The 25,892-nt window shown below is 45.1% G+C and overlaps 1 protein-coding gene across 2 annotated transcripts; it reads left to right on the top strand.

Moving 5' to 3' along the window:
• Positions 1–1,852: 1,852 nt before the first annotated feature.
• On the top strand, positions 1,853–25,464 carry tesk1b (testis associated actin remodelling kinase 1b). 2 transcript variants are annotated; one of them, XM_069688383.1, is made up of 11 exons: positions 1,853–2,117; positions 2,802–3,529; positions 13,684–13,805; positions 14,082–14,130; positions 14,801–14,947; positions 15,891–15,973; positions 19,728–19,818; positions 20,517–20,600; positions 21,550–21,636; positions 23,814–23,910; positions 23,999–25,464. In XM_069688383.1, the coding sequence occupies exons 2-11, from the start codon at positions 3,329–3,331 to the stop codon at positions 25,099–25,101; spliced, it is 2,064 nt and encodes a 687-aa protein (XP_069544484.1). In that variant the 5' UTR covers positions 1,853–2,117; positions 2,802–3,328; the 3' UTR covers positions 25,102–25,464. The 2 variants fall into 2 exon arrangements, with proteins under 2 accessions (XP_069544484.1, XP_069544485.1); XM_069688384.1 differs by lacking the exons at positions 1,853–2,117; positions 2,802–3,529 and adding an exon at positions 11,046–11,731.
• The last annotated feature ends 428 nt before the right edge of the window (positions 25,465–25,892 follow it).

Below are 25,892 nucleotides of genomic sequence, written 5' to 3'. Positions count from 1 at the left end.
AAGTTCAAGCATACCTGTATACCCGCCAAAATAAAAGTCACATCAGAGAATAAATTCAACAATTCAAAAGGCAAATATCAGTGAATTAAAAAACAAACCCAGATATCTTTGTTCTTTGGGAGAATCAGTCGGTCGTTGTTTCATGTTTTCCTCAGAAGATTTAGTTGTTTGCCTCTTTGTTTGAACTCAGAGTTTATCTGAGGTCAGGAGGAGTACGTGGCTTTACTGGGTGATAAAGGAACCTAGAGTCAACTCAGAAAGGTCAGCCGAGGTCAAAATAATCCCCTGATACACACACACACACACACACACACACACACACACACACACACACACACACACACACACACACACACACACACACACACACACACACACACACACACACACACACACACACACACATGAATGCTCGCACATAATCCCCACAACACGCCCAGCGAAGCCCGACCTGGACTCACAACAAAAATATCAGTCGGCGTGATGAATAAGTGATCGCAGCTCTAAATAATAAATGGTATATTATCGTCACTGCGGTGTGACTTTAGTTTTTTTTTGGAGCCAACTAACTTTAATAACGCAGCTCGGACGTGAAGTCGTCCCGAGCAGCTCGGAGAGAATCCAACACCTCCGGCTGAATGTGTTAACGGCGTGTCACCGCCCCGGGTATGTGGCCGGGAGGTGTGAGGTGGCTCATCGCTGTCCCACATCCAGCAGCCTTCAGGTGGCCCAAACACTGGTTCACAATCAGCTGGGAGGAACACCAATATCGGTTAAAGGTCTTCTTCCAACTCACATTCACAGGATCGAGGATCCTGATTTGAACCTTAATGGTCTTTTTATTTCTTTTATTTTATATCACTGGAATTATCTGCATAAATACAAACAGCAAATTAAAAATACTTTTTCTGTTCAGATTCATTTCAACTCTGCTCTGACGGTTTTTATATAAAATATCAAAGGCTGAAGTTACATTTGTTAATAATTGATCCTATATCCTGTTTGAATTCTTTCAAGCCAATGCATCCCAACAGCAACGTCTTTATTATTGAATTATCATGCAAGTGCTGCTAAAACTCCCCATTAGGCTTATTAGCTGTATTTCATGTGGAAAGTGTCGACTCGGCAGGTTTTCAGATCTTTTAAACGTGTTTGTTTTGTGTTCAAATTAATTTCCTTCTTTTTGGTTTGTGACTTTTGAATCGATCAGAGAAAATAAAGATAAAACAGTTGTTTTTCCCACTTTTTTAAAAAATTCGTATTAATCACCTTCAGTCCATCAGATTTACTTTGCAATGACCCGGGAGATCCTGTAATTCAACCAATAACCAAAGTTGTTCTGAAATGTGCTGCACAAAGATAACAACTCTTCATTATTAGCTTATGTTGTGCCTTATGGAGGGGCCCAGCATCAGAGTAACCTCCATCTGGTGCTGGGTGGAGCTGATACATGTAGTTGGAGGTAAACAATCCCCAGAGGGTGGAGGCTGTCAGTCAAACAGCAAAGTTGTGCCACAGGGTGAAAAACATTCTGATTTTAAAAAGTATAGACTCAATGTCCGAGACTGTAAAAGTCATTCTCACCTATATTGATTAAAATACCCACTAATATCTTATAATAAAGAAGTCGGCGGGGATTTAATCACTGATGATCAAATGTTTAAGCTCTGAACTGGCGCTTCATTTTGGTTGTCTGCGGTATTTTTGAGGTGGAACAGCTCGACATGTAGGTGAGAAGTGGGCCAGTTCAGGCGCCCCCACAGGTGCATATTTGCGATGATCACGTGTGAACCCGCCCCGCCCCCCCTCCCCGTCCCTCCCCTCCCGCCGCCTCCAATAAAACACAGCAAAAGTCAGAGCTCTTCTTCCTTAGAGCAGCCAACCCTCCGAGAGGCAGAGAGGAGAGGCGGCCGGGACGTGAAACGAAACCTCTGAAGCCCATGTGTGTGTTTGTGTGTGTGTGTGTGTGTGTGTGTTTGTGTGTGTGTGTGTGTGTGTGAAGGCGGCTCGAGGAAGATGATTAATTAGTCAAATAAAGCTCTCGGTAACCGGACGCCGCAGCTGATCTGGACTCGGGGCTGCAGAGGACACCGGCGCATGTTTCCAGAGAAGGCCAGGTAAGTCCGACCCTCCTCTGCAGGGAAGCACGCGACCCTGCTCGATCTCGGTGCAGTTGTGCGTCAGCGGTTCAAAAAAACAAAAAAACAGCGTGTGTGCGCGTGCGTTTTGAGTCCGTGACAGACGAGCTCGCAAACTCAGTTCGGCATCCATAATTTACAATCCGCAGTCAGGCTGTGGGAAGATCCGCGACACGCCGGGTTTCTGCAGAGCATCAGGAGGCTCCTGCAGGCTGCACCACGCACGCTGTCTGTTCAGGAGCCCCCCCCCCCCCCCCCCCCACAATGTGACCGAGCGGCCATTAGACCTGTATATACTGTCAGAGTGATTGGATCAGGTTGTGTGTGTGCAAAGTGTCACTGGGAGGTGATATCCTGCTGCGTTCATGGCTGTTATCATTGGACAACATGATAAACGACCTCGTTTACAATCAATCAGCCTTCTAGTGGATCCGTTCTCCTCCTGAAAGTCAGACTCCATGAGACGGAACCGGAGGAAATCCTGATCGTGCCTTAAAACCTCGTGCCAAATAGTTTTTATGATTTATGATAATCTGACAGTCAGCCCGGCAGGAGTTTTGGTGACAGATCGGTCACATCAGATGAACGCACACTTCATGATGTAGTGAGTTAACGCCCCCCGTGTCCGCCCCCCTCTCCACGCTCCCTCTTCCGTTTCAATAGGCTGCAGCTCTGTGCGCACTGGAAACCCGGGATTCAATTGGTGGAACCGGGAGGGGAGCCCTGGCCTTTTCCACTGCAGGAGGAGCAGACTGGAGGAAACCGACAGCGGAGACGCCGCTCAGGCAGCAGCAGCAGCAGCAGTGGAGGAGGAGGAGACCGCACGGCCTCCTGTGCTGCACGGCATGAGGGACTTCAACCAAACTGCGCACTGACTCTGCAGGATGCACCGCTGCAGCTGCGTAGTTAGTTGAAGACGGACAGACACGAGCTTGTTCCGGACCAGAGCAGGAGTTCTGACGGAGGATTTAGGCCAAACTGGTCGCTGACCACAGCTGCAACATTTGGTTCCCCCCGCTGAGAGTTTGTCCTTCCTCCTCCTCCTCCTCCTCCTCCTCCTCCGGAGAGCCCCGCGCTGTGGCCTTGTAGCGGACATGGGAAATGTAAACAGTACTCGGGCTGGATTTTAAACTACGCACACGTCCCACGTCCTCCTCCTCCCGCCTCCTCCTCCTCCCGGGCCGTCCGAGATGGAGATGGAGACGGAGAGGGTCGAGCCGGTCCCAGAGCAGGAGGTAGAGGCAGAGCCACCCATGCACAGCGTCCACGGAACCAACCGGATCCGGCCGTCCTCGTACCGGGCCCTGCGCAGCGCCGTGTCCAGCCTGGCCCGCCTCGACGACTTCAGCTGCGAGAAGATCGGCGCGGGGTTTTTCTCCGAGGTGTTCAAGGTGAGGGAAAGTGTGTGTGTGTGGGACGGGGCGGGGGAGGCGCGAGGGGTGGTCCAAGCGTGGGTGGCTGACTTCCTCCTTGTGTTTCATGCACTTGTTTATGACGGGCTCAAGGGTTACCGTGCACGCCCTCCGCGTCTCTAAAGTTCACCTGTAAGCTTTCTTTATTTGACTTTTTAAGATAAGATTGTCCCCGCCCTGAGTTGAATTGTTGACTTCCTGTCAACTTGAGCAGTCCCCATGTATGAAAGAAGTGGTTTCTGTGGCAACCAGAGGTCCTAAACCAAATATCAAGAGGAAAAACACATGATGCTGAATAACTGCAGGAGGAAGTTGATGATGCAGGTTTTTAGTTTTTTTTGTCTGTGTCATCCAACCATCATCTCCTGCCCACACGTGTTTGTTGTGACCCATGTTGTGTAAGATGGTGTGTTTTTGGTGTGCAAGTGGACACCGGGACAGGTTAGACCTGGCACACGTGGAGTAACCCAACGCTCGGCTCTCGTCTGGTTGTCATGCCGCCGTTCACCTCCACGGAGCCCGATTCCGCTGAACGCCTCGGCGACGGTGGATCACAGCCGAGACGCAGGAGGAGCTGATGAAGGAGCGTGTTAGAAATCACCTCCGAGGAGGTTTGAAAAGTTTGTTTTTACAAGAAAGGAAGTCATCAAAATAAGTTCATCTTCAAGGTCCTATGAGGGTAAAAGAGCTCAACATGTCTGACTGCTGTTTTCATTATCCGTTCATTTTCTGATTATTTTATAAATTCATTTGTTTATAATCTGCAATAAAATAGAAAACAATCCCTCCTCTTCACATGTCTTCTACCATATGTAGAAATAAAAGCATCATATCCTCGAATGTTTACAACTTAGAACCAGCCAACAGTTATGATGATGGCTCTTAAAAAGACGATTGTGTTTGATTGTGAAAATAGTTTCTGCTTCATCGCCCGGTGCTCGAATTCTCAATGAATTGTTGCACCTGATGGACAGATCGGTCCGGATCATTGCTCGTGACATTTAGCATCACAACCTCCCTTTTTCTGACAAACTAAACTGGTAAACTGGACAACATTATGAGCTCAAAGGGCCTTCAGAGATGATTTGTAACCTTTTATGTATTTTACATTTTTTAAGAATAACTTGACCAAATAGCAAAATAAAAAAGTCATTTAAATCGGATTAAAAATCGGTGCTCTGCAGGCAGTAAAAATAGACATGTAGCTATAATAAATTGTAATACTCATCTTTAATCATATTGGTTCTCACCAAACTGCACAAAATGCTGCTTTTCAGAACTACAACACGATGTTGTGTAATTAGTTCATGCAACATAACTTTACTCTACGTGGATCGAATCGGTTATCTGCCTGAATTTACTGTATTTACTTTGCTTTCCAGCCGTTAGTGTTTTCATGTCATTGTGAACTGGTTTTATTTGGTATGAGGAAATGAATGTTACTTTGGGCTGTGAGGTAACAGTTGATGGATATTTTTCAACGTTGACTATTTTTCAGCTTAATAATGAAGTTAAACCTTTTTAGAGGTTAAAACTTGAAACCTAGATTCTGTGGACTCGTCGTTCTCTCGCGATGCTGTCGTACTTAAAACTTACAGAGATGATGAGGAAGATTAAAGCTCTGAATTAAATCTTCTTTCTGAACTCTCCACTCTTCACCTCCTCTAATAGGAAGTTTCAGGCCTTTGTAGCTTTACTCTTCCTCTTCAAAATAAAAGCCTGCTGAAGCCAGTCCCTCAGCGTTGCCCTTTGAATGGCCAACGAGGATGCAAATGTCAGTGTTTACTGCATCTTTGTCAAATTGGCGCTGGGGTTTGGATGAGCTTGCCCTTTGATTAGTTCAATATAAATTGTCACCACAGCCATCAGTCACATTTAAAAGTGTGGTGTGAACGACCCCCCCCCCCCCGCCCATGTACTTCAGAGGAAAAGGCCAGACTGTTCTGCAGAGAGCGCTGATGTTTTGTTTATTAAATTTAGCCTTCACTAAAATGTACATAGTTACATTCAGGCTTTGAAATGGATGTTGTGCACTTGGTTACAAAGGCTCTGGCCTCCTGCCATGTTGATGGGCTTCGGTCCTCGGTGCAGATCAATGGAGGCTGGCGGCAGGCAGGCAGGCCGCCATTCACCTCTCCTCTCTGCAATTGTGCAATCTGGAAAAAAAAAAAAGAAGAGGGCAAGACAAAGAAGAGGGCACACACGTGTCAAGGCAAATCCTTCAGGTGCTGTTTTTCATCTTCCTTTAATATTCTTCAAAGGAAAGTTTCTTTTGGCCTCCTCACGTTTTTCCTTTTTTCCTTTTTTTTTTTCTTTCTCTAATCGGCTTCAACCTAAAAAAAACCTGAAGTCTCAAAACCAATGAACCCCCTCAATCACAAATGGATTGTATCATCAGTCAGCAGGCGAGTTAATGACAGGAAGTGATTATTTATTTATTATTTAGAGCTGCAGAGATTTGAGCAAACAAATCGGATCGATTTCTCTTTGGATTATTGTGTTACCGCATCATTTTCCAGCTGCTTCTGCTCTGATGGAGCGTTTATTAATACAGATGGAACCGCTGTCTCAGAACAGGCTTCTTGTTGGATTTGCTTCTCATTTGGCTCCTCTGCATTATTTACATGAAACATGGAAATCTCACCACGAAGCTCGCAGAACAGCCGACGACGTTCGTGTTGCATTTTGTTGAAGTTTTGTCTGGTCTGATCGGATCTGACTTCCTAAACTAAATCAATATTGACCTTTTAGCATGCTAGTGAGATTCTTGTTCTTGTGGGTTGCAAAGAAAGTTGCTTCAGTTTCCTTCACGAGGATTAAAGCCTCCAAAAACACGTCTTTTTGAGGTCTAATAACTAATTAATGACGGATTATTTTCAGATGGACCTCCAGAAAACTAAAAAGAAGTGACTTCAGTGAACAATGACATTAGGACTTGTCAACAACATTTACAGACTTTGTATTTGATTAGAGAAGTTGAATTGCAGTCTATGGAGCCGGAGGCTTTTTGGAGCCGACATCTAGTGGCCATCGGTGGTATTGCAGTTTAAAGTGCTTCCACAGTGACCTCCTTTTTTTTGTGTGTGATCACAATCTGGCTTCTTAAATGTAAAGACTTACCACTTCACTCTTTTTAAAAATGTATTCTGAATAGATTTAAGTCCAGGACCAGATTTCTCTGGACTTCAGCAGTTTGAGTTTAAATTGTTTAAATTTGAGTTTTAAATTTGTTTAAATTAAAACAAAGGGAGAGATGACATAACTGGAGTTTCAGACGAGGCATTGGAATATGCTGCGATGCATAAATTGTATGAAGTGTTCAGTACAAGAACCTTTTGAGAATTTAATGCCGTGCTATGGCTTGTTTTCTTTCCCCAAATCCTACATCATCACATTAACTTTTTACATTTGATGTAATCACCCTTTCGTAGTGGGATGCGTGTATATTTCACCTTCTACACTTACGGTTTGATGTTTGCTATCTGAATTGGTCTTTGTTGAAATGTTCCAAAACTGCACGTTTTATGAAAAATGAATATAATTTCTACCCATTACAAATATCTATTTAGCTTAGTAGCTTTATTCTTAAAAGTTATGAAATAAGAGGACATGCTGGGAATTGGAAGGGGGAGGAGCCCTAGAAAAAAATTCACACCGGGCCGATCACAGTTATGTTGCTATGCAGCAGATCACAAGAGAGAATGAGTCATGTTCTTCTGCACAAACTTTACCAACAAGAAAAAAAACACACGAAACTCTGATTGGAATATTTTCATGATAACGTGGTTGAGTGTATTCAGCCAGAAAAACTAGACTGTTGTCACAATTAGATTTTTAAGAATAGATATTTAAAATAAAAAACCCAAAATGTACACATTGCTTTCAGGATTACGGTCTGAACAGGTTTGAAAATGCCACTTTGGGGAACTGGGATGGAATTTGGAGATTGAATAGACAAAGTAATTAATTGCAAAAACTAAAGTATGTATTCGGCTTAAGTTGTTTATGATGAACACAATTTTCCTAAAGAAATCCTAATTTCTTTGGTCTCATCTCAGTGGTTTCTCTTCAGCTACAATGCTGCTTGAAAGAGATTGTGGTTGTTTAACCAGGGAAGTCTGGGAATCTCCCAGCAGGACGTGTTGAGATGTGACCAGTTCTTGGTAAATTTGCACTTCTGGAACAACTTCAGCTCTGGAAAGATGAAACGACAACAAAGGAGGGAAAAAAAACAAATACCAACAGATCCTCAGGAGCTGCAGATACACAGGAACCAGCAGCCATCGTGTGTGTGTGTGTGTGTGTGTGTGTGTGTGTGTGTGTGTGTGTGGGGGGGGGGGTGGAGGGGGGGGGGGTTGGAGGAACCAGTGCAGACTTGAACGTCGGCATCTGAGTGAAACAGTTTTCCCTCGTTTTCTCTGCCGCCTCTCGCTGCTCAAGTGTTTGAGCTTTGTTTACGTTCTGCACGTGAAGATCTCGTCTCCACTTCAACCACCGTGTTTATTTCTTACAAATATTTCAACTGGACCACAAATTGAAAATAGATAATTGTGCAACTGTTGCTCAACAATTTAGTGTTTTCAGCCCCGCCTCCTTTTCCATTCTGATGTTTTTATAGGTTTAACTCAGGATTGTGTCAGTCTGTCAGTCAGTCTGTCTGTCTGTCTGTCTGTCTGTCTGTCTGTCTGTCTGTCTGTCTGTCTGTCTGTCTGTCTGTCTGTCTGTCTGTCTGTCTGTCTGTCTGTACACATCAGTGCACAATGAGTGTTTCCTCCAGTCAGTATGTTGGCAGTGCTGAAGTCTTTAGTGAAACCTCGAGGAAGGCCGCTCCCTTCTGAGAAGACAAGCAGTGTTTGAACGTGACTCCCTCTGATATCTCAGATATGGTGAAATCTTTTTGTGCAACAGAACTGAGTTGTTGTTGTTTTTTTAATGTCCCATCATGCTTTAAAGAGGCGGGTCTACCAAACACCAAAACAACACGCGTTTCTTTTTCCTAGTTTTATATATATTTCTCTGAAATCTCAGCTTCCTCTCTAATCTGTTAATTAACTTTAATTTGTGGTTCTCATTTTAATCCGAAGTGACATTTAAAAGATTCCGTCTCCCTCCAGAAAACATTCAGAATGAGACACGTTCCCTTTTGAAATCTGAGACTCTTATCTGAAGAATGAGGGCAAATTAAAGTCCAGCGATTTAATGTGTCTGAAAAGACGAGGATTAAAAAACAAACAGTGAAGGCCGAGTGTTCCCATAATGCAACTTCATACCTCATAATAAAGTCATGAATTCCCCCCCCCCCCCCCCTCCCGCCACCCAAAAAGGCCCAAAATCTTTATAACTCCGACTTCTTGACTTTGCATTTTTCCATCTTGTGTTTTGGAAATCATTTTGTAATAAACTCGTAGCCCACAGCGAGGATCACCTGGACCACCATCAGGGTTATTTCCTCCGGTTTAAGAGACCCCCCCCCCCTCTCACCCCCACCCCCACCCCCAGAGCCTCCGAGCACATGGAGGATGCACACGTCCAAGTTTCATCTCCATCGTCTCAGCTCCGTGACTCTGACGTTGTGATCCAGTGTCAGAGTTTATTTCCCTCCCTTTATTTTCATTTTTCAGTTTATTACATTAGGAAAAGTCCAGTATGATTATGACATCTGCGTTATCAATAACTTAAAAAGTACCATTGGAGCAGGAAGTCGGTGCAGAGACATGAAATATATTTGTTGGAGTATTTTATGTGCGTTTCTCATGTTCTGGTCCAAACAGGATCCATTTCAGGCTCAGCATCAGCACAGAGGCTGTTTTCAGAAGCTCAGCAGAAATTCTTCATGATTAATGAGCTTCATGTGTAAAATTGGTGCAGAGCTCCTTTAAAACAAAGTCCTGCGTGACTGGATGACTTTCTTTCAGGCTTTGATTCTCTGTTTTACTCATTGAAAAACCTGGTTTTTGAGCAGCAGTGAGAATAAACACTTATTTCTGCGTGCATGAACTTGAGTGAGTGTTTGAGGAAGAGGAAGGGGGCGTGGCCAGCTCCGTGTAGCTATTGTGCTCAGCTGGTTGGCCATGCACCTCCCAGATCAGGTTGTGTTTCAGCCCTCCCCCCCCCCCCATGGACCCCACTTGGCTGAGCGTCTCGTCTCAGTCTTCTGCACACATGCTGACTCGGACGCTATTATATATATATATTATTTTTGTTCTGCTTCTTCACTCTAACGGAGAGCAGAGCCTCAGGCAGCAGCTTAAAGCCTCCAGTTGTTTTGTAGAAGTAATTTCCACTTCAGACCGGTTGAAGCGCTGCTGCTGTTGTTTGAGTGACGGCTCGGACTGCTGATTGAGAGGCTTCATCCCTTCATCATTAAAACTGCTGCAAAAGAAGCACATTTAATGATGATTTCACTGTTTCTGTGGTTCTGCCTCCGGGCCGGCGGGCTGTGAGGAACTTTATCACATGAAATCTGTCTGGATGTATTATTTTATGTAAAACCTGATTCAGGGTCTTGAAAGTGTTCGTTCAGCTGGTGAGAAAACGATGATGCTGCCTGTGAAGTCCACGAGGTCTACGTGAGTCGTGGAGCCGCTCGCGTTGGTCACACTCGACCACCTCTACAGCTTCCTCTCCCTGCTCAGTCAGGAGGGCGACGAAGAGCTGAAAGTATGTGGACACCTGCAAAGGATTTGTCCTCATACATGTAGACACGAAATAATCTCCCACAACATGGACTGAACATTCATGTTTCAGCGTTTAGAATTTCACTTAGATTTTACAAGCCAGCTGATTCAGAGATTCATATTTTTCTACCAGGATTACAGAACCGTCACGAACACTTTAAAACAGCATTTTGGGGATTACATGGAGAAAATCTGCTGCAAATTCTATATTTACGACAGAAAGTTCCAGGAGTAAAATGTACTTTCTGGTCCGATATCTTGGACTTTGTACTCTTAAACCAGCTTTATTAAATTCCTGCACACAAACTGTGATGTAACAACATGCAGCTTGTTGTACTACCAATAACAGAAATGTCCATCTGCCAGTTTTGTCCTTTTACACGACAGGTCCTGTCTTTGTGAGACAGAAACAAATGTCCCTGTGAAGGTCTGACACGTCTCTCTTTCCCTCCGTCTGCAGCCTCTTCCTCCTCCTCCTCTTCGTCTTTTTTCTCTTCCTCCTCCTCCTCCGTCTCGCTGTGCATCAGTCGGCCTCATCGGGCCGCCGGCTAATGACAGACATCGCTGCTCATGTTGGCCTGGTGAAAGATGCCCGTGACCTTTCCTCTGCTGACAGCAGTGTGTGTGTGTGTGTGTGTGTGTGTGTGTGTGTGTGTGTGTGTGTGTGTGTGTGCGCGCGCGTGCGTGTGTGTGTGCTTTATATCGTGGGATAATCTTTATGTAGGCATCGACATTCCAGCGGGAAGTCCATGGTGATGACCATTAAAATCACACACACACACACACACACACACACACACACACACACACACACACACACACACACACACACACACACACACACACACACACACACACACACACACACACACACACACACCTGAGAAAATGTGCTTGAGTGTGGAGGCAGACAGACTCTCTGCCGTCGGGTTTCAGTCCGAGTGCTGCATCAGCAGTTGTCACATTCTCGTGTGTGAGACTTTCTTCAAGTTGGTGTGAAGGCCAGTGGAGACGCGTGCTGTAAATCTACAGGCGTGTGCAGCCTCCCGGTCCTGTTTGCAGAGAAATCGCTTCTAATCTCGGCAGGAGGAGGCTTTTCTTTTTTTCCCTTGTGTAACGAAACCCCCTAATCAGCTCCGTCTACCGGCCCACAAACACCAGCCTCCATCATCCTCTAAATACACATGAAGCAGCACAGATTAGTCCACGACTGCTTCTTCACTCCCGCTGCCTGTTTCTCTTACCAGAGGGAAGCAGCTACTGTACACCAGGGAAAGTGTGTCAGTGTGATTTACATGTGTGCAGCCATCCATGCATGTGTGCAGCATGTCGCCACGGGCTGAAGAGGAGGAGCGAGTTAGTGTGGCGAAGAAGGAGGAGAAGGAAGGAGGAAGGAAGGAGGAAGTAGGAGGAAGAAAGAGGAAGAAGGAAGAAGGAAGAAGAAGGAAGAAGAAGGAAGAAGAAGAAGGAAGAAGAAGGAGGAAGAAGAAGAACTTCATTCAGTGTGTGTATTAATAGCATTACTTGCTGCACTTTGTGCTCTAATAGGCTTTGTGGGTTTTTTCCATCACCACTCAGGTCCAGAGCCCGGCTCAGATCCAGGCCAGTGTCACACTGACTTCACCCCCTCCCCCCTTCCCCAAATCACACACTCATGTACTAATGAAGATGCAACCTGAGACCCTCCAACACGAGTTTCATTTTATTATTAGCTCAGAGGAAGTCTGGTTTCCAGCCGAGCGTTAAGGTCACAATTCTTGATCCCAAATGTAAATAAAAGTGTTTTTGTGTCAACGAAACCAACCTGGAATTCAACCTGCTTTCACAAAGAAACGGATCCACGCTGTTTTAAATCAGCTGTTGTTTTATGCAGGAGTTTTAGTTCAGAGAGGAAAAGGGATCTTTTGACGTGAGAAATAAAAACACAAACATTTGCTTATGTCGCATGAAATCTAAAATTTTTTTTGCTTTAGATGAGAAACCAAGATTTTGTTTCTGATCACCTTTTAATGTTATTGGTTTTTTTTTTTAAACCAGGTTCAACTAAAATATCTCCACTGCATGAACCGTCTGAAAATATTTCTTGGACTCTCAGACTTTGAGTTTTCATCATGACGTTGACATTTGTGGTTTTGAGTAAAATATCTGATCATCAATCTGAACCTCAGGATGAACTGGAATAACCTCCAAATGTCAAACTTTTCATCTCACAACATCATCAGGTCAAAATTTTAATGTCTCCAATAACTTTTATGTCAATCAGTGTCTGACTTGTGCCTGTTTGAAAGCAAATTTACTAAACTAAGGTATGCTAAATATTAAGATTCAGTATTCAAGGAAGAACTTAGGTTAAATAATCATAATACAAGAAGTAGAAAACAAATAAAGTTAAGATGTTGTTTTTTCTGATGCATTGAACATTATATTAAATCACTAACAGTTGCAAACACATAAAAAAATACATTCATATATTTTTTATTTTGGCCAGTCAAACATGAAGTTTCTAAATACAGGAAATGTAGTTAAGTTTCCAAATGATTACAGATAACGCTCTTATCTTTGGAGGACAGAAATGTTCTGCGGTTAAAGATGAGCATAAAAAAAGAATATTTAAAAAATATAAAAAACAAGAAGAGAAAATTTAACAAGTCTTTTTGTAGTTGTTTCATAATTCAACACATTTGCACTCATAATCACTTTTACTGTAATTACACACATACAGCACTGAGCTTACACACACTCACACTCACACTCACACACACACACACACACACACACACACACACACACACACACACTCACACTCACACTCACACTCACACACTCTCACACTCACACTCACACACTCTCACACACACCTTGGACTTCTCCTGCCTGTAAACGGCGCCGCTGAGTGTTCAGCTCCCGTCTGCTGCTCCTCTGTGTTTCTTGGGACGTCAAACTACTTGCCAAGCAAATATGCACAAACATGTAGCCTGTGAGGAGGCATGTCGCGTCTCCATGGTTACCATACCAGATTGACAGCAGGGTTTTGCAGAAAGGCAGCCAAGATGTGTGGAGAAAACTAAAAACCTCTGACCTGCTAATGTTTCTTGGCCAGTTTCCAGATATTACTCAGCACTTGTGTTGTACTTTAGTTTTATTACTCCTGATAGTGTAAGCCATGTGATTGATGGACAGGTAATGGATTTCCCAACATAAATACACTGCTGCAGGCCTCTTCTGTCCAGCTATACATCTGTTATACTGGGAGGTGTTGGGAAAAAAATAATACTTTGCAGCAACTTCTCTGACAAGTGGAACAATCATTAAGTTTCTTCAGAGAGTCTGTTGGGTCACATTTAGTTAAAAAAAAAAGAAGGATATTTTCCTTTGCTGAGTCGTCATTTTCTTCTGCACAAGCTGTTTTTAAAATCTTGTGACTGTTTTGTTTTGTGCGTGTTCATCGTGGTCCAGGTGCAGCACCGCGTGTCGGGCCAGGTGATGGCTCTGAAGATGAACATCCTGGCCAGTAACAGAGCCAACATGCTCAGGGAGGTCCAGCTCATGAACCGACTGTCACACCCGAACATCCTCAGGTGGGACGTTTTACCTCGATCGAACTCGTCTCATGAATACTGTGTCTGTTTCTCAATAACTTGGTTTTAGTTTATCTGGTCGACAAGGAGAACTGTGACTTTTGTTTTAAAGATGATGACTCTGCATTGTCTTAATGTCCAAGTTCCTTGTTTCATTGAGCTGAAATAATCCAGTTTAAATTTTTTATTTTTCACAGCTGATTCTGTTTTGCAGCACATGAAACTGGGATATGCGTCTGGGGCCTAAGTTGTGTGTTTTTTCTGCTCTTCCTGCAGGTTTATAGGAGTGTGTGTCCATGAAGGGCAGCTGCACGCTCTCACCGAGGTAAGACTCTGATTAATGACAATAGTGATGTTTTAATTTGTGTGTCATTTTATTCCCTGTCAGCTGTGCAGGAGAACAACTGTGTGGTGGTAACTTCACAAATCCATACTCAAATACCCAAAACTAACTGCAGGCAAATCATTACGAAACTACCGTGTTTCTCTACATGAACTCTGTTGAACCCGAGCGCGCACACACACACACACACACACACACACACACACACACACACACACACACACACACACACACACACACACACACACACACACACACACACATCCATGTGCGTGTCACCTGTTTCTTACATGTGAAGGGTTGACATGATGTTGCCGTGGCAACCGAGCAGCTCAACAGTGAAATGAACAAAAGAGACGGGGGGGGGGGGGGGGGTTATGTACCATAAAACCTCATCGTCCCCAGTTTGAATACAGAAAGAGACTTGCTTCAAAATGAGAGTTAAAATAAAGATGAATGATTAAAAGTACAATCATCAACATTCATGTGTTTGGTTCTGTGTTGTACTAATGAAGGCAATAATTACCGAGTCCCCGTCTCCCAGAACAATATCTGAAGCAGTTTTCATGTCCACATTCGAGCAGTTGTTTAGTAAAAAGCGAGACGCCGCGTGTCCCTCATAAACGCCTCCTCGTTGTCGTCTCTTCATCAGTACATCAACGGCGGTAACTTGGAGCAGCTGTTGGGCAGCGACGTCTACCTGGCGTGGAGCGTGAGGATCGGCCTCGCTCGGGACGTCGCCCGCGGACTCAAGTACCTGCACAGCAAGGGCATCTTCCACAGGGACCTCACCTCCAAGGTGACCCCACACACACACACACACACACACACACACACACACACACACACACACACACACACACACACACACACACACACACACACATATATATCACTGCACATGAACAGTAAACACGTATTAACGCAGACTGATCCTCCTCAGGGAGTCGGTGATGCGTGTGAACTACAGTCTCTGAACAAACTGCACAAGAACCAGACGACTAGAAGAGAAAAAGCATCAAAGTGAAAATACTTGGTGTTTTGGTTTAAATGTAGGAACATAGAAAAGGTCCGAGCGCAGATTTAAAGGTTCCACAGGAGCATCAATCCTGTTTAAACCAGCTCCGTATCAACCAAGCGACAAAACGTATCTGCAGGTAACTTCCTGTGGACGTCGGTCCGATCCGGACCAACACCTGCGAGGGGGAAACGGACGATATGTCCGGAGTTGTTCTGTGTGCCGGTCGGTCTTTACGGTCCGATCGGCTTCTCGTGGAAAACAATCCAGCTTTATTTTTTTATGTTTTTTATTTATTTTTATTTCACTTTATTAATCCCCGAGGGGAAATTTCTTCTTTAGATGTCGTTTCGCCTCCAACTGCATTCCCACATCTCAAGTTGCCAATTTACATTTTTAAAACCGCTACAACAGGTTGTTTTTTTTAAAGCGAAGTTGTTGTCAGACGACAGCGGATGAGTTCATTTGGGCTCACGGTCTCATTAACGGCCTCTTCTGCTCGACACGCCGACTGTTCACCTGCAACCAACGCACACCAGGACGTTTCCTCTACGACTGACATCTTCAATATGGTCACAGAGAACGATGCTCACACACACACACACACACACACACACACACACACACACACACACACACACACACACACACACACACACACACACACACACTGAACACAGTTACCAGCTGTCATAGATATGCGTGACCTCTGACCCCTGTGCAGAACTGCCTGGTGCGCTGGGAGGGCAGCGTGTGCTCGGCCGTGGTGGGAGACTTCGGCCTGGCAGAGAAAATCCCAGATTACAGGTGAGTCCGTTCATCAAAGCTTCTGATACTCTGATTAGATAAGTGGTGCTCAATAAATGATGAAATCATCCTTCACGCTGCATCTCTGAGCGGGTTCAGAAAATATTTACACAGCTTCTCTTTTCTCTCTGAGACGTTCAGATGATTCACAGAAGGAGAGCGTTAATCACACCGAAGGTTTTTCCAAACGCGGCCTCGCTTCGCTCTCTGCAGAACAATTCATCCTGTGAAGTGTTGTTTGGTCCGGACGGTCCGTATTTCATCGGATTCTTCCTCCGTGGGTTTAGTGACATTTCACGTGGTTTATTTTATACGACTATAAATGACCAGTAAATCCTCAGAAGTGTTTTTATTATTCTGTTTCCTTCAGCTGACATCACGTCTCCTAAAAACAGTGGATGATCATATTCTTTACTTCTCAAACTAATCGAAGCACCACAGCAGCATCGGGGGGGAAAACCGCTCCGTCGTGGAAAAAGTCCTGCGTTTCAAACGTGACTGAAGTGTTAGCGGTGAAAGAAACCCTCGTAAAACCAGATTTGGGTGATTTATTGCTTTTTATGTCCGTAGATGAGCCGAAGTTTCCCCTCAAACTTCCTATAAAAAGTCTAAAATGTATTCTGTAAACATAATTTATTCACAGCATGATATCTTTAAACTTTTTTTTTTTTTTAAACAGTCGCTTTGTATAAATGTACTTTTTAACCCTCAGAGCCCCGCGGTCGTCATCATTGTCGGTCAGAGGTTCGTTTTAGAGCTCGATTGAAGGAACGAGAGGCGTCGGAGCCGAGATGCATCTCAAACTGACCTCCAGCTTTCAGATGTTGTCACCATTTCTATATTTCATATCCTGTTGACCTGTTGTCTCCCCCTAAACATCCTCTATCCCTGCAAAAAAAACTAAATCTGAATCTGCTCGCTAACTTTACAGCTGTAAGATAAATTAAATAATAAAGAAAAACATTTTGGTAAATATGCTTATTAGCTATTTTAACGACATTGAACACTGAAGTCTGTGGAAAACCAGAGGTAGAGCAGGACTGGATTAGCCTAGCTTAGCATAAATACTGGAAATGGAGGGAAACTACTAGCCTCTAAAGCTAACTAATGAACAGGTAATATTTCGAGGTTTAAAGTTGAATATAAACAGAACACACACACACACACACACACACACACACACACACACACACACACACACACACACACACACACACACACACACACGTTAAGGACACACATGCTGCACACTTGTGTCCCGTCCATCCTCATCCTCCCTCCTGTCTGCAGACATTTAGTAAACACAGGGGGCCTCTTGAGACGGGACAGCTGCCACTGTAACCTGGCCTCACTCGCTCTCTCACTCTCTCTCTCTCGCTCGCTCTCACTCTCTCTCTCACTCTCTCTCGCTCTCTCTCTCTCTCTCGCTCTCTCTCTCACTCTCTCTCTCTCTCTCTCTCTCTCTCGCTCTCTCTCGCTCGCTCTCACTCTCTCTCTCTCACTCTCTCTCTCACTCTCTCTCTCTCTCTCTCTCTCTCGCTCGCTCTCACTCTCTCACTCTCGCTCGCTCTCTCTCGCTCGCTCTCACTCTCTCTCACTCTCTCTCTCTCTCTCTCTCTCTGGTGCACCACTGAACTTTCTCACCACACTCACACATTTTTCTCTCTCTCGCCCCTCTCTCTCTTTGTGTTTGTGCCCAGTCACCTTTTGTGTTTACACAAGTGTGTCACTGTCTGGGTGGTTTTCATGCTTTCAACTCAACCTGTCCACATCATTGTTGACTCCTGCATACCCCCACGCCCCGCCCCCCCCCCCCCAACCCACCGCCTGTGTTTGACTCGACTGGATAGCAGCTGCTCCGTTTGTGTTTCTGTAGCATGTTTGCTTTTTATTTTCCCCAACGACGCTGCTGCATCCTGTAGAGGGCCACTAACGGAGAGGTGTGTGTGTGTGTGTGTGTGTGTGTGTGTGTGTGTGTGTGTGTGTGTGTGTGTGTGTGTGTGTGTGTGTGTGTGTGTGTGTGTGTGTGTGTGTGTGTGTGTGTGTGTGTGAGTGTGTGTGTGTGTGTGTGTGTGTGTGTGTGTGTGTGTGTGTGTGTGTGTGTGTGTGTGTGTGTGTGTGTGTGTGTGAGAGTGAGAGTGAGTGTGTGTGTGTGTGTGTGTGTGTGTGTGTGTGTGTACTACCACTGTGCTTGTGGCACTGAGGGAAGGAGAGGAGATGACGAGGGTTTAGGAAAAGCACTCCAAATAAGGTCAAACTATTCCAGTCCTCCTCCTTTTGCTCTCTGAGCTCTCTGGATCTCTGCTGTCCCTCATATAACAGACAACAACTCTGCTCTTTACTTTGTCATCATATTTTTTGTGTGTCCTCGTACGAGTTTCCTGTTGAGCTGTTCTCTCTACCGCCTTCTGTGCCCTCCGTTTTCTCATTTCTGTCGGGCCACTTCTCCAAATGGTGTTTCCACCGGGAGCCATGAGGCTCCTCGTCTCTCCCTCGGCCATCACTGGCCTGCCCAAATATTGTTATTTTTGCAGTATCATAGCCCACAGTAGCAGATGGAAATAGGACAGAGAGGAAGTAACTGCCAGCAGGGTGTGTGTGTGTGTGTGTGTGTGTGTGTGTGTGTGTGTGTGTGTGTGTGTGTGTGTGTGTGTGTGTGTGTGTGTGTGTGTGTGTGTGTGTGTAAGCACGTCGTCCTTGCACATTCTTGTTCCTTCCTTTTTTTTTATTTAGCTAAAATTGCACAACAATATCTCCATGTCAACTGAAAAACACTGCGGTTTTTTAGACACAGGAAGTACACGCGCACGTACACACACACACACACACGCACACACACACACACACACACACACACACACACACACACACACACACACACACGCACACACACACACACGTACGCACACGTACACATACACACACACACACGTACACACACACACACACGTGCACACGTACACACACGCACACACACACACACACACACACACACACACACACACACACACACACACACACACACACACACACGTACACTCGGGCAGTTCCAAGTTTCATCCCATAAAACCCTTTTGATTGGGTTGTGTTGTGTGTTAATGAAATGGAGCGTGACGGTCGGTTGACTGTTCTCGTCCCACCATTTGTTTACGCCTCATCTCTGTCTGTCGAACCCGTCGCCGCTCAACGGAAAATAAACTCACATTAGTTCATTGTTCCTCGTGCAACACCGTTTCAACTGTGAAGTCTGGGAACAAACATGAATTATTTTATCCTGATGGATGCACATCAAATCCATTACACTCTGACTACACTAATGATTGTTTTCATTATTGAAAAGATGTTTTAATTCAAAATGATGTAAAACAAAGCAGCAAATCTTCACATTTAAAAAGTTGCAAAAAACCTGTGTAAATATCATCTATCACCACTGTTGTCAGTGAACCAAACCTTTGATAGAACTTTTAATTAAACTGGATTGGAAAATAAATTCAATCCTCTTCTTTCAGACCAACCCAGTAAAAATATCTCTCACCTGATCTAAACTAATTTGTTGTTGTGAAATCTTGATTCTTCACATTCTTTCAGTTCCGCTGAGTCATGAATCCCTAAAGACTCGGTACAGTTATTTTAATTGTTGACAGTTTGTAATGTCAGATTCCTAAAAGTGAATTTAACAAGATCCTTTTAAATGTTGGTGTTTGAAGTGAACAGAGAGGTTCAAACTAAGTGATGGTTGTTTTTGTGTCTTCAGTGAGGAAGAAGGCCAGGAGCCGCTGGCTGTCGTCGGCTCCCCCTACTGGATGGCCCCGGAGGTGCTGCGAGGAGAGGTGTATAATGAGAAGGTACTGATGGCTCCCTTTCTTCACCCCCCACCCCACCCCTCCTCCTTCAGCTGCAGGTTGCTGCAAGAGTTCAAGGTCCGCAGCGAGTGATGAAAGCAGGTCACATAAACCGAAGGAAGCAGGCGGTGACGTAAAGCGATGAATATTTAATGAATCCGTTATTATGGCAAAGGCAAACAGACATTTGGTTACGTAATGGCTGCACCTCTCGGGTTGCCAGGATTTTCTGTGCAGCTCAGTGGAAATCCTGATTGACCGTTTGGGTTGCATTTAAATGATGGTTGTGTTTCTCTTCGAACCTCACGAGAAAAAGACTTTAAATAATGCCAATCCACACTTAAATAAACTTTAAAAATATTATTTTCAGACCCCATGTCTACAGTAAAACTCATAAATTGGTCGTAAAGCAAATGTAAACTTGGTTAACTAGAAAACATGAAAACAACAATCCAATATTTTGTCTTTTGAGCAGAATATTTAAATGTCCGTCAAGAAATATTATCAGCAATTCTGTGATGTTTGATTATAAAAAAAAGTTTATTTAAACCCAGTTATGAGATCAGTAAAAGGATCAGATCATCCCAGGTAAAATTATAAACCATATACTTGGTTTCTGTGCGTCTCTTCCTGTATTTGAGCTCATGTTTACCTCCCGTTGTGTGTCCTTCATTGATCGACTCGTCGTCCTGTCCCTGCAGGTGGACGTGTTTGCATACGGGATCATCTTGTGTGAGATCATAGCGAGGATACAAGCCGACCCCGACATCCTGCCACGCACCGAGGTACCGCTGACAACCTTCTCATCACGTACTCATCATCCCGTGCACGTCTCGTTTAATCCAGCTCCTTTTGTGTTTCGGGGGGAAAAGTTCCTAATGAATCCTTTATTGGTAATCATCTCGTCCTTTTCAAGGACCGTTTCCTGTATTCATTTACTGCCTGAAGTCAGTCAGTATCTCAAACTCTCCTGCAGCACCACTGTTGTGCAAGCAGCAGTGTTAAAACGACTTTAAGCAACAGTTGCTCCACACCAGAGGTAATTTTGAAAATATGTAAAACGATGGATTTAATTTTAAAATATTAATCTCTGACAAACAGGAAGTGGACTTTCTTATCTTGACAAAAAATTGCATTCCTCAAAAGTGATTGCTGAAAGGCTGAAAATGAGCAACAAACTGAACGGAGTGCGTGTTGTGGGAATCCCTCATTACAAAGCCGTTTCATAACTGGGTTTGTTGTGTGTTCAAAACAGCAAAACTAAGAACATCCAGAACGGGTCCGATAGCTTTACTTTTGAATATGCTGAAGTATTGTGTTGTCCCACAATGCAATGCACGAAGGTATTATGGGAGCTGCAACCAGCTGCAAAAATAGAATTGCAGATCATCTGAAAAATATCACAAAAAAAAATAAAAAATATCACAAAACATTTTTATCTCATTGCTTTCAGTTCACACACATGTTGTACCAGTTCTTGCTCTCAGAAACGGCATGCATAATAATAAATTGGAGATGGTATGATTAGTATGCACTATTTATGTAGGACACACAGCCTCTGTGGTAAACCCAGATTCAAAGCCTTTGAAGCTGCATGAGAGTTTCTCCCCCTTGTGGTCGTTTGACAGTACAGCAGATGAAGCCATCATCCGGTAGTCACTTATCACGTCAGCATTAAAACCCAGGAGGGTGTCGGAGACGTGGATATAAACCCTCGTGTTTCATGTTCTGCAGGACTTTGGTCTGGATGTGGAGGCCTTTCAGCAGATGGTCGGCGACTGTCCCGCCGACTTCCTGGAACTGGCCATCGCTTGCTGCAACGTAAGAAACACACACATTCATGATTTCTGTCAGTGTCGCGTCATGGCAGCAGGGTAACGTGTGCATTTAGCATATAGGATTCATACAGGGTTCATACAGGGTTCATACAGGGTTCACACAGGATTCATACAGTTCATACAGGATTCATACAGGATTCATACAGGATTCATACAGGATTCATACAGGGTTCATACAGGATTCATACAGGATTCATACAGGGTTCATACAGGGTTCATACAGGATTCATACAGGGTTCATACAGGATTCATACAGGATTCATACAGGGTTCATACAGGATTCATACAGGGTTCATACAGGATTCATACAGGATTCATACAGGGTTCACACAGGATTCATACAGGGTTCAGACAGGATTCATACAGGGTTCACACAGGATTCATACAGGGTTCATACAGGGTTCATACAGGATTCATACAGGGTTCATACAGGATTCATACAGGATTCATACAGGGTTCACACAGGATTCATACAGGGTTCAGACAGGATTCATACAGGGTTCACACAGGATTCATACAGGGTTCAGACAGGATTCATACAGGGTTCACACAGGGTTCACACAGGGTTCACACAGGGTTCATACAGGATTCACACAGGGTTCATACAGGATTCATACAGGATTCATACAGGGTTCATACAGGATTCATACAGGGTTCATACAGGGTTCACACAGGATTCACACAGGGTTCATACAGGATTCATACAGGGTTCACACAGGATTCATACAGGGTTCATACAGGGTTCATACAGGATTCATACAGGATTCATACAGGGTTCACACAGGATTCATACAGGGTTCACACAGGGTTCATACAGGATTCACACAGGGTTCATACAGGATTCATACAGGGTTCATACAGGGTTCATACAGGGTTCATACAGGGTTCATACAGGATTCATACAGGGTTCATACAGGGTTCACACAGGATTCACACAGGGTTCATACAGGATTCATACAGGATTCATACAGGGTTCACACAGGATTCATACAGGGTTCATACAGGATTCATACAGGATTCATACAGGGTTCACACAGGATTCATACAGGGTTCATACAGGATTCATACAGGATTCACACAGGATTCACACAGGGTTCATACAGGATTCATACAGGGTTCACACAGGGTTCATACAGGATTCACACAGGATTCATACAGGATTCATACAGGATTCATACAGGATTCACACAGGATTCACACAGGGTTCATACAGGATTCATACAGGATTCATACAGGATTCACACAGGGTTCATACAGGATTCATACAGGGTTCACACAGGATTCATACAGGGTTCATACAGGGTTCATACAGGATTCATACAGGGTTCACACAGGATTCATACAGGGTTCACACAGGGTTCATACAGGATTCACACAGGGTTCATACAGGATTCATACAGGGTTCATACAGGGTTCATACAGGATTCATACAGGGTTCACACAGGATTCACACAGGGTTCACACAGGATTCATACAGGGTTCACACAGGATTCATACAGGATTCATACAGGATTCATACAGGATTCATACAGGATTCACACAGGATTCACACAGGGTTCACACAGGGTTCACACAGGATTCATACAGGATTCATACAGGGTTCACACAGGATTCACACAGGGTTCATACAGGGTTCATACAGGATTCATACAGGGTTCACACAGGATTCACACAGGGTTCATACAGGGTTCATACAGGGTTCATACAGGATTCATACAGGATTCACACAGGGTTCACACAGGGTTCATACAGGGTTCACACAGGATTCACACAGGGTTCACACAGGGTACAGGGTTCATACAGGGTTCATACAGGGTTCATACAGGGCATTATGAAGGGAAGAATCTCTAAATCACTACAATTAACAAGAGAAATGATGATTATCATCAACAAAAAAATTACTGCAAAAATGTTTGAGGCTCCACATGGTTGTTTGTGAAAAGGAAAAGTAGCTCTCATCTCTTTCCTTTACCTGATAATTAAAGAACATCTCTGTAACCTACATTTAAATGTCTTAAAGCCACTTGAACTTCTCCTGACTTTAGTTTTAGTCTGCAGATGAATAGAGGATTTAATCAGTCTGTTAAATAATGAGTCAGCGTTTTCTTTTTTCAGTTGAGCTCTTCTGTTTTAATCTTCCTCGTCTCTTCCTCCCTTCAGATGAATGCGAAGTTCCGTCCGTCGTTCTCCCAGATCGCAGCAGAGCTGGAGAGGAGGCAGGCTGAGAGAAAGCAGAAGGATGAACTGGCCATCAAAGGTGCCACATTTTGTAGATGTGAAGAGAGTGAACTGATGTTTGTTTCTGTACGACCACTTTTCATTCTGGTTTAATTTCTCTTTTGAAGCCGTTTCTCCGGCGGTTGGCCCCCTGCGGAGACGATCCCTCTGCCTCCTGTCAGATCCCCGCCTCTCCCGCAGTAAATCCGACATGCTCCATCCTCCGGACACGCCTCCTTCTGTGACCTTGGCGCCGACTGCTCGGGTCAACCCCTTCTCCCAGAGGGAGGACCTCAAAGGTGGGAAAATCAAGCTGTTCGACACTCCCAGCAAGTCGGTGATCTCCCTGACCTTCACGCTGCCTCCTCCGCCGGACTGCGACGATGCCGCTGCGTCCGAAGCCGGCGGCGCCGACGTGCCCAGGAGGCACCGGCGCTGCCACTCGCTGCCCTGCACGCCTCCTCCGCACCTCACGTCAGCGCCGAACAGCGTCCTCACCGAGGAGGAGTCCACAGGTGAGGAGGAGAGTCTTCTAGGAGGAGAGAAGGAGACTCACTCAGCAGATGATTCAGGTCTTCCTCTGTCTCTTGAGCCTCTGTTGTTGAACACGCAGGAAGAGGAGGAGCCAGAGGAGCCAGAAGAGGAGGAGGAGGAGGAGGAGGGAGGCGAGGAGCCCATGGACTGCACCAGCACCCCAGACACACAGGACAGTGTTTCATCTCCTTACTCCAATCTCTCCCCTCCTCCCTCTCACTCCTCCACCCCCCTCCAAGCCGCCACCCCTCCCTTCTCCAACGGCTGGAGGTCGGCCATCTCTAACGGGCCTCCCTGCCTGCCCCCCCTCACCAATTTGGACAACAACAACGTGGTCGTGAGTCGACCGCTGGGCTGGAGCGCCACAACCAACAACAACGGCTACCACCCCCCCCCCAGCGACCCGGCCGGCTCCTCCCCGTTCGGCTCCGGCAGCGGTCACTCTCTGGACCAGGAGGAGGTGATCTCCTGTCCCGGCTGCTGCCTGGCCGGCCTTCGCTTCCCCTCGATGTGTCTGAGAGCTCCACCGCGCAGAAACCCCTACAAGAACTTGAACGGGGACCACGCGGCCTCCCGCGGGCTGCTCTGTTCGGGCCCTAAGGAAATGCCGCCCTCGCCGACCCCCCACACCACCACCACCACCACCACCACCACCAGCCTGGAGCCGGGGCTCGCCTTGCCGGGGGCGCAGACATAAACCCCAACACCAAACACTCCCAGAGCAGGTGTGGAGGCGCTGCACCAAAAGCTCTTCCCTGGAAAATCAAGCGGGTCCTCTTAAGATTTGCACAGATTTTAACGCAGCAATAACTCTGCTGATTTTCCAGACACACCTTTTGGTGCACGGGTGGCTGTGCACCTCGGTTCACTAAAATACTCTTTCTGACTTTCTCCGTGAAAGCTGTGTAGACAGGGACTTCTGCTGGTGACCTGTCGTGTGTCGCCCTCTGCTGGACTGAGGGCGTCACAGCCTGTGATGTCAGCCGTGCCTGCGTAGCTCGAAATGATCGTCCAGAACTGAGCAGCATGAAAACACTCCCGTCCGGGGTCCAGTCACTTAGATTCTTATGATGATGATGATTCTGAGATGAGGAATGTTAAGCTTAGTATTAATACTGTTGCAATGATTTTTGATGTTTGGTGCTGAATGAACAGGCAGTTTTTCCTTTAATGTCTTTAATTATCGAGGTGTATGGTGCACGGCTGAGGCATGTGCGTGTGCGTGTGTGTGTGTGTGTGTGTGTGTGTGTGTGTGTGTGCTGTACACCATTCTTAAGACTCTTTGTGTTGCTGTATGATCTCTGTTGGCCTGGTGAAGCACTTCATCTGTATTACTGTTGTCCATGAGGAAGCTGTTAATATCATTATATTTGGGAATGAATGGTCAAAGACCTGCTTTATGAGATGTACAGATTCTTATTATTTAAAGATGGCATTGAATAAAAAGATAGAATGCACTGATGTTCTGCTGATCTGCGTCTACTTTTT

This window comes from Brachyistius frenatus, unplaced genomic scaffold (assembly GCF_029030835.1).
Source record: "Brachyistius frenatus isolate BFR_SWC_R1_liver_20210118 unplaced genomic scaffold, ASM2903083v1 Contig_578, whole genome shotgun sequence".
NCBI classification, from domain to species: domain Eukaryota; kingdom Metazoa; phylum Chordata; class Actinopteri; family Embiotocidae; genus Brachyistius; species Brachyistius frenatus.
Note: the sequence above shows the minus strand (reverse complement) of the source record. Positions and strands in the feature narration are given on the sequence as shown.